This window comes from Microtus ochrogaster, linkage group LG9 (genome assembly GCF_000317375.1).
Source record: "Microtus ochrogaster isolate Prairie Vole_2 linkage group LG9, MicOch1.0, whole genome shotgun sequence".
Classification (NCBI taxonomy): domain Eukaryota; kingdom Metazoa; phylum Chordata; class Mammalia; order Rodentia; family Cricetidae; genus Microtus; species Microtus ochrogaster.
Genome location: NC_022034.1, coordinates 29,605,205 through 29,614,635, shown reverse-complemented (window position 1 = coordinate 29,614,635; position 9,431 = coordinate 29,605,205). Strand labels below are relative to the sequence as shown.

The window sequence follows — 9,431 nt, the reverse complement described above, 5'->3', positions numbered from 1 at the left end:
GGGCTCCAATTCCTAGGAACTGAATATCTGCTTTTTGAAGAGGCCAATCTGGATGCCAAGATTCTGGAGTAATGATAGTTACATCCGTACCTGTGTCTAGTAGTCCCTCAATTACAATCCCATTTATATACACTCTTAGCTTTGGTCTTTGATCATTTATAGAAGTCTGCCAAAATAAACATTTTCTATTTCCTACTGAAGTTTTTGACTTATCTTCCGGGTCTATTCCATCATCCAGCATAGTATGGTTTTTACAGGAGGCACCGGATTGTTTCATTTTCCTGGTGAGACTTGTTCTCCACAGTGACTGGGAATGACTGGGCCTTGTTTGACATTGGGGCCTGTGAGAGGCCCCCCAAGGAGTTTCTCAGTGATATCAGGTTGCTTTGTCTGTCTGTTGTTGACCTACATTCATTAGTACAATGTCAGCCTTTGCCACACCTCCTACATATACCAGAAAGCTGAGTCCTCCTATTCTTGCTATTCCTAGAGGAGACATTATTCCTAGGAATTCCTTGTCTACAGTCCCTTCTTAGATGTCCTATTCTTCCACAATTATAAAACATTTGGTATTTTGGTGTCTCCTCATACCACTGGAAATCACTTCTCCTACCCAAGCTTCAGTACTATAGTCAAATGTTTCAACATTCATTGTATGCAAGATCCATTCATCTATGGGCACTGATCTAACCTTTAAAGGCCCAAGGATCTTCTTACGTTCTAAGTTGGCATTTTCACAAGTCAAAGATTCAATTAGTACACGTCTAGCTTCAGGGTCTGTCACTCCCAATTGTATAGCCTTAGTTAATCTTTGTAAGAAGTCAGTAAAGGGTTCTCTCTGGCCCTGTTTAACCCTCATATATGACTCAGTCCTCTTTCCTGGTTCCTGAATCCTGTCCCATGCATTTAAAGCTGCTATGCTGCATAGGGACAAGGTGTGTTCGTTTTAGTGAGCCTGTTCCTGAGGATCATGAAGAATTTGATCTTGGTGATGTGGGAAGGTCATTTGTCAATCTGTTGTTTCATTGGTTAATCAATAAAGAAAACTGCTTGGCCTGATAGGTCAGAATATTAGGTAGGTGGAGTAGACAGAACAGAATTCTGGGAAGAAGAGAAGTGAGCCAGATGCCATGCCTCTCCTCTCCAGGACAGACACGATGGAGCCAGCTGCCAGATCAGACATGCTGAATCTTTCCTGGTAAGACACCACCTCGTGGTGATTGACAGATTATTAGAAATGGGTTAAGCAAGATATGAGAGTTAATCAAAAAGAGGTTAGATATAATGGGCCAGGCAGTGTTTATATGAATACAGTTTGTGTGTTGTTATTTCGGGTGTAAAGCTAGCCATGCAGGAGCTGGGCGGGACAAAAAGCAGGCCTGCCTGCACCTTTTTTCTACATCTTGGGAAGTCTCAAATCTTTTTGCTTTCCCCTCTTGCTCTAAGATTTTTGCATCTTCTCTCCAGTGACACTTCCAAAGCAGCTGAGGTCCATATTCTAGGACTGCTGAGATTAATTGAAGTCAAATGTGTGGAGTGGCCTTAGTGCTAGAAGCCCCCATTTTCACCATTTCCCTGACAAATGGTGATTGTAGCTCATAAGTAACTATTGCTTGTTTTTATTTCTTTTAGATCACTCATACGTATTGGTTCCCATGCATAGTCTTTGACTACCTTGGGGTACTTTGTGTCAGGTGGTCTTTCTGAGTAAATTACTGGATATGTAGTTGAAACTCTGTGTAAGTCATCCAGAGGTCTGGCACATACTGATGAGGCTAAATCCTGTCCTTGCACCTCTGTCCCTGCTCATCAATTTCAATAAATTCCTCAATCTTTTCAAATCTTTTTACTACTGCTTTTTTTAATGTCTGAATCTCCTGTCCAGTGTTCTGTTTTAATGTCCTCACTGAAGATTCCAACTTGTTCAGTAAAGATAATGTCTCATTCTTGGACATATAATAACTTTTCAACAGTTTCTGACAGTTAGATTCAAATTGATGCTATCCCTCTCTGTAGTATTGTACTATTTTTTACTGAGATAATATCGAAAACAAAGCTAATTCCTAGAATCAAATAATAGGAAGGAAAATAGTGTAAGTTTTACACAATACCTTCCATAATATAAGCAAAATAATTATTGAACTTCTGGATGTTATCAGTCATTTTTTGTAGTTTTTCAGATCCTACCTGTCATAAAGTAATTACAATGACTTAGAGTAGGTGTAATGATTGTTATCAGCCAGCAGGTGTCGCAGTTGCAACAACGTGGCCAAGAGCCGCTAGCAGTAGTGAACAGCATGTATTGCTTACTTAGGTACTGAAAAATATGCTTTGTTTAACAAATTAAGAACAGTTAATAAAGTGATCAAATGACTTTGAGAGTTGGGGCCCAGGATAAAGAGAAAACTTAAATTTTTCTATCAGTACCAATTGCAGACTGTGTGCACCGCGGGGATTGCAGGCAGCAGTGTGTTGGCTGGCATGTGGGTCGTGAACTGGGAAGCACCAAGCAACAGCCTGCTGTGTCTAAGGGCTGGCTAAAGTAGTAGGCAGGAGAGTCAGTGCCCAACACACCATGCAGCTGGCAGACAGATCCCAAAAAGTGTGGACTGGTCCCCATGTTTGGGTGTCAGATGATGGCGGAAGATACGAAATATTCCACACTAGTTCAAAATTATGTATAATAAAGGGTTATTTATTTAGTGGAGACTCACAGATCACTGTCCTAGATCACAGTCCTCTGCACGAATGGGAAACAGGAACAGAGTCTAACAGCCAGAAGTAAGAGCCAGAAGCAAGAGAGTGAGTGCAGGCTTTACAGCTACATTTATAGTGTAAGAGACCACGCCCAAGTGGGCCGGTATCTTAAAGGCTTTTGGCTGAAGGAGCGGAAGGAGCTCACACTGCATTTGTTTGTTTGTTTTGTTTTGGTTGGTTTTGTTTGCTTTGTTTTTGAGACAGGCTCTCCTCTATCGCATGCTGGTTCCATACTTACTACCTAGTTGAAGCTAACCTTAAATTTCTAACCCTCTTGCTTCTCCCTCCCAAATGCTAGGATTACAGACATGAGCCATCAAACCCAGCTGTGAACTTGAAGTTGGAGGTGAACCAGTAGTAGCAACAAAGATGACAGTGACGTCAGCACTAAAACTGCCAGAAGTGATAGGTGGTGCCAGCCAGACTGTGGATCAACACAAGAGAGACGCGGGCTTCAGATGGCCTGAGGTTTTTGAGAATGAGAAAGAGCCATGGAGGACCAAGAGAACATGTGCCTACCCCTTCCTCCCAGTAGACTCTCTAATACAAGATAGTAGGAGCAAAGATGGGAAAGCCCACTGGCCATTGGCAAAGAAGTTTCAGGAGAGGATACTTTTAGTGACAGTGTTTTAAGTTAACGTTGTTTTATATTTAGATGTAGTGCCACACTTTTGTCCCAGGAGAGCTGTCTAATTTGCATATTATACTTTATACTCAGCCCATTCTGTCTAATTAGCATCTTTGGTCTCACTTCTCTTTTCCAATTTTCTTTACTGATTTTCTCAAATTGGGAGTCCCTAAAAATGGCCAAAATGAAAAGCAGCACTCCTGCAAGTCAGTGCACCTAGACACCCACCCTTTCTGACTGATTGTGGTGCCTACATTTATTCTCATACCAACTGTTAACTCAGAAAGCAGCTTAATGTCTTAGAAGGCTAACCAAGGGAGCAGAAAGGCACAAGTCCTCACTGTATAGCTTTACCTCGGGAGAGGCCTGCCTGTACTTGTCTGTCTCTGGGTTTGAGTGTCTGCTTGTCCTAGGTGTTCACTGCCCTCTCTCTTCCCATTCTCCATAGTATTAGAACAAACTGTCATCTTTCACTGTTCTCCAGCTCCTTCCTTCTGAAGCATTATATTTAATATAAACAGTGCAACAGACCTCTTATCACTTAGTTTCTTCCTTAAGGTATGCCTAGCTGCCCGACCCATCTCAGGACCGCTCCTCTAGCCTCCTTTGTAAAGGGTCTTTCTTGTGCTTGTCCATGAGCATCAGGGACTTCTCCTAAACCTTTTCCCCATAGTTTTTCCACAGTGCTCAGCCCTAAGAATGCCATTGCTTTGATGATATGTTTAGTAGCCAAAAGCGGATCGTTTGCAGACCCTTCCCATAAATGCAAACCTCTGTTACTTACATTTAAGACAGAAGAATACAGTCAACATGGAGAACAAACTCTTTTCCGTGAGAGTAGATGTTGAAGAGGGAAGGAGAGTATATTGTCACCCTTTCCTGTACTGTTGAAATGTTATTCTAATTAATCTTATCAATAAAAAAAAAATCACATACCATAGATGTTTGGTCAAAAGTAAGGCCCCAGTCCTCTGACACCCCTATATCTAAGAAGTCTGGGATGTTTGAGTGAAAACTCACTCCTGCTCCTGGCACCCATTCTTGGGGTGCCAGTGGAGCAGGAAGCTCCATTTCAAGTCCACTCCCCCTGGGAGTTGCCTTGGTCCAAACTCCACCTCCAGGAAAGTCCCCCAAGCACTGACCCCTCCCCAGGGAGGGTCAGGACCACTCCCACAGGCTATTTAGGCTGCTGCCCAGAAAAGGAACCCATAGTCTCTAGGTTTCACGGGGTCTTCCCTGCTCCCTTCCCCTCGCCATGCTTTCTAGGGCCACCTGGAAGCACTGCATTAAACGTGGACATCTTTAATTTGGTCTAATTTGGTCTGATTGGAATTATTTGCATTGGTGGAGAGGCTCATCTTAAGCAATATTCCTAATATATGGAGGTTTAACAACAATCTCTTGTGTGGCTTTGGGCAAATGACAGCTTCTGAGCTTCAGTTTCTTCATTTGTCCAAGACCGTTAATAATGCCTCACTTGCTAATGAATCGATGAGACAGGTAAACCAACAGTGCCTGGCTCTTGGTAAAAACACTCATCAAGAATTACTCCCTTCCAGACCCTCTTGTCCCTGAACTCACATAACAGGTGAACAAGGGAGCCATCTTTGCATATTATCTCCAAAGAAAGCCTGGTAGCGCCTTTGACTTCTTGTTACCTGTCCTTGTCTAATCAGCAAGTACCTATTCTTATTCAGGACGTGGCAAATAATCACACTGCACCTCAGGTCTCACCGCTAAACAGTAGGTGCTGGTCACTTCTCTGCATTTTTTAAAGGTATATTCTTATTGTAGTTGTTGGTGGTGTGTGAGTGCGCATGTGTGCAGGTGCTTGGAAGGACAAAGGAGTTGGCTTCCCCAGACCTGGAGTGACAGTTGGTCTTGAGCCATCTGAGATGGATGTTGGCAACCAAACTTGAGTCTTCTGCAAAAGCAGTATGAGCTTTTAACCAGCTGAGTCATCTCTGCAGCCCTGTTTCTCGTGCATTTTATTTTAACCCTTTGTCCACCAGCCTTCTTAATGCACAAAAAAGACAGAAACCCTGAGTTTATAGAAGATATATGTGTGGATGTATATCATATGTCTCTGCATTTTTTTGAACACCTAGTGTGTCTTATCTGAAATCCCCAGTAAATATAAAGATCTTTTTCAGTGCCATAAAGTGCTTCTCTTTTTTCACTGTATACTTCTATGGTTACAGTAAACTGCTCCTGAACCTGTTCTCCCCTACCCATCCTATACCCAGGCTGGGCTCAACTGCCTCAAGCCTACATGGCTCACCTAAACTATTGTTGTTTTCCTAAGTCTAACTTAGAAACAAAATTAGTCCACTAAGGGGAAGATTGCTCCCCACCATTCCTATCGTCCAGCTGGTGAGTACTGCTCTTTGCTCACCGCCCTGCTCAAACATAGCTTCTCTGGTTCTGAGGCAAGCCTCGCTTGTGCATTTTGTTTCCACACTGTATTTTTTTGGCTCCCTCAGTTCAGGATTTGGACTTGTATAGTCTGTGAAGAGATAATTGTCTCTACCGTAGGTTTCTGCAGCACTGAAACAGGGCCAAGTTACACCAACAGAGCTCTGCAAGAAATGTCTCTCCCTCATCACGAAAACCAAGTATTTAAATGCCTACATTACTGTATCAGAAGAGGTAGCCTTAAAACAAGCTGAAGAATCGGAGAGAAGATACAAACAAGGTCGGTATAAATTGTGTTCAGTTCTATTTCATTGCTCTCCCAAGAGGAACAGTTTAACTGGGTGTAGCAATGTCTTTCAGTAAGTAAAACTTTAAACTTGATACAATCCCTTGTTTAAAGAACTTGTCCTGAGTATTTAATGTAAATGTTATATTGTGCCTCTCTATAATAATTTCCAGTGTAAACTTGATTTCTGGAGTTTTGTTTTTCTGGGGTTCTCTGTGGGGTGGGGGAAGGTACCCATGTCTGTCACTCTCCACTTTATTCCCTCAAGTCTTCTGCTGAACCTGAAGATAGGCTGGAGGTCAGCAAGCCAGAGTGACATCCTGTCTTCACCCCTCACAACACTGGGGTTACAGGCCGGCATAAGAATAAGACACATGCCAGGCAGTGGTCGAACACACCTTTATTCCCACACGTAAAGGCAGAAGCAGGTGGATCTCTGTGAGTTCAAGGCCAACCTGATCTACAAAGAGAGTTCCTGGATAGCCAAATAGCCAGGGCTGTTACACAGAGAAACCCTGTCTTTGAAAAAAAAAACAAAATAAGCCTTGTGGCCGTGCACAGCTTTGGTGTGGGTACTGGGATCAGAACTCAGCCTCATGTGAACACGGACTCTTACTGGGCCATCTTTCCACCACCAACCCCTTTGTGGCTTTTGAATGCAGGTCAGTCACTTGGAGATTTAGATGGAATTCCCGTTGCCGTAAAAGACAACTTCAGCACAGCTGGCATTGAGACAACATGTGCATCAAACATGCTAAAAGGTAAAGTTTAATGATTACAGCATCAGTACTTCCATAAAAATGAGTGTTTTTCATCTTAAAGATAAAATACTGAAGCTTCAAGATAACCTGAGATAAATTACAGCCCTGTTGGAATTAGGGTAGACTATTGCCCCTTCACTGCATGCTCACTACATGCAGAATTAACTTAGGTGTTGGCCAGCATTATGAATGAATAATGCTTATGAAATTCAGGACCCTTTCCAGGAGGACTTGGTACTGGCTGGTATTACTCCTGTGGACACTGAGAATTAATTCATCAGTACCTGCTCACCAGTTCTCTTGGAGCTGTGTAGTAATCCCTAGTTTTATTCTTTAATCTGTCAGTTTGAAATCAAGAATGTTTATCAAAATATATGGCTCCTAGTAGGAAAGATAAGTGAAAAGAGAAAAGGTACTCAGAATGCTGCCACTAAAAGTACAAATGAGTCCTCTTCATTACGTGGGCTAGAGTGTGGTTTGGAATATAAGCTAGAGGGATTTTTGGTTGTGGTTTGTTTTTTTTTTTTTAATCTGAGGTTGTGTTGTTTTTTTTTCCAATCTGTGGGTGGGGTGCTTTTGTTGTCATTGCTGTTGTTATTGTTGGGACAAGGTCTCACCATGTAGCCCTGCTGGCCCGAGTTCGCTGTTACCTGGACTGGCCTTGAAATCACAGAGACCCTCTTGCCTCCGCCTCCTATGTGCATAGGCCTCTTTATAACCAAAATTCATACATTGCTGTGTGACATAACATTATCTAAGAAGAAGAAAAAGAGCTTTTGAGCATAATGATAAGGAATTATTGTCAGATGAATTAGATCTATCTTACCATCCAACATTTTATAGTACTCAGTGTTTTCAGATTGGAAAAATAGTGAATGATGTAATGAGTATCTTTAGATGGACAGTCAGCAGAAGAAAAATTAACTTGTAGAAGAAAGTACAGTTTGCTGTTTAGTTTAAGAATAATTTATACTCTGATAGTAATTACTTAATTAAATTTTAAAATTGTGCTTCCTATTTGCTATTTTCTCTCATATAATAAAAACACTATTTTTCCAGGTTATATACCGCCTTACAATGCTACGGTAGTTCAGAAGTTGTTGGATCAGGGAGCTCTACTCATGGGGAAGACAAATTTAGATGAGTTTGCTATGGGGTAGGTAAAATGAAGTTTTCCTCTCTTTTTATTTAATATCTGTGCCTTTAATTTCACTGCACTTAGGTCCCTAAAGGTTGCAAGGTCACTTCTTAAGGATTCTTTTTTTTTTAAGTCTATTTTTGTTGTGTTTGTTTATTTGTGTGTCTGTGTAACTAAATGCCACATGGAGATGCCAGTGGAGGCCGGAAGAGGCTACTGCATCCCTTGAGCTAGAGGTGTAGGCAGTTGAGAGCCTCCCTGTGTGGTGCTGAGAACCGGCTCCACAAGTCCTCTACTGCCAAACCAAGTGTCCAGTCGGTTTGTGGGGACTGTGACATCAGAGTCATAGTCCCTGGGTAAGCTCATCTGTTGTCTAACAAGGATGTAGGTACATTGTTTGGGTTTTTTAAGAATGTAGTTCCCTGGTAAATAATGACTAAGTGTCTAACAAGGATGTAGGTACATTGTTTGGGTTTTTTAAGAATGTAGTTCCCTGGTAAATAATGACTAAGTGCCTTCTCGTGTGCTTATTTTGCCATTTGTGTATCTTTGGTGAAGTATGATCCAAATCTTTTGTAAGCTGGTTTATTTATTGAGTTATAAGAGTTCTTTCATGTATTCTGGATCCAAGTCTGTTATCAAAGGGTTTACAAATCTGTTCTCAAAGTCTTTGGCTTATCTTTTCTTTCTGACTGTATTGGTTACTTTTATCTTTGCTGTAATACAGAGAACTGATAAACCGCCCTAATGTAAGGGCTTATTTCAGCCTACAGTTTGGGGGCCTATGGCAGGAAAGACATGGCAATGGGAGCCTGAGGCTCAGATCACATGACCTGTGCAGTCAGGCGGCAGGGCAATGACTACTGCTCAGCCAGCACTCTATACTAGTCAGGGGCCTGGCCCATGGAATGGTTCAGAAATGTGCTGCCCACAGTTCCTCTGTTAACCCCAGCTAGAGACGCCTTGCCCCAGGACCTGTGTCCTAGCTGATTCTAGGTCCTACCACATTGATAATCAGTGTTACCCACTCACTGTGTTTTTCAAAGAGTTGAAATTTTTAATTTTGATTAAGTCCAGATCATCTTTTTCTTCTTACGTTGATCTCTACTAATGCTTCCATAATCCTTATCCAGACCAAAATGATAGGGTTTTCTCCTAGTTTTGTTACACTTAGATATGTTACCTATGTTGTTTAAGTTTTTTTGTATATAGTGTGAATGTAATTCACTTTTTTACATATGGACATTTTACTCCCACCGCTGTTTAGATGAGATAAGCTTGTCCTTGTTCTTTACAAACACACACGTGTAAACTTGAGTCAAGATCTGTCTTGACAGTGGTGGCAAGAATCTTCTCACTTTGTTCTTTTTAAAATCACTGCACACACTGCAGCCCTGTTTTAGAAGTCACTGCACACACTGCAGCCCTGTTTTAGATGTCACTGCA

The 9,431-nt window shown here is 41.8% G+C and overlaps 1 protein-coding gene across 2 annotated transcripts in view; it reads left to right on the top strand.

Annotated features, from left to right (window-relative positions):
- Positions 1-9,431, top strand: part of Qrsl1 (QRSL1, glutaminyl-tRNA amidotransferase subunit A) — a 33,696-nt gene that overhangs the window by 12,227 nt on the left and 12,038 nt on the right. For both annotated transcript variants that reach the window (XM_013352388.2, XM_005363588.2), the window contains exons 2-4: positions 5,921-6,080; positions 6,749-6,847; positions 7,907-8,003. In XM_013352388.2, the coding sequence (XP_013207842.1) occupies positions 5,921-6,080; positions 6,749-6,847; positions 7,907-8,003 (356 nt within the window). The remainder of the gene's footprint in view (positions 1-5,920; positions 6,081-6,748; positions 6,848-7,906; positions 8,004-9,431) is intronic.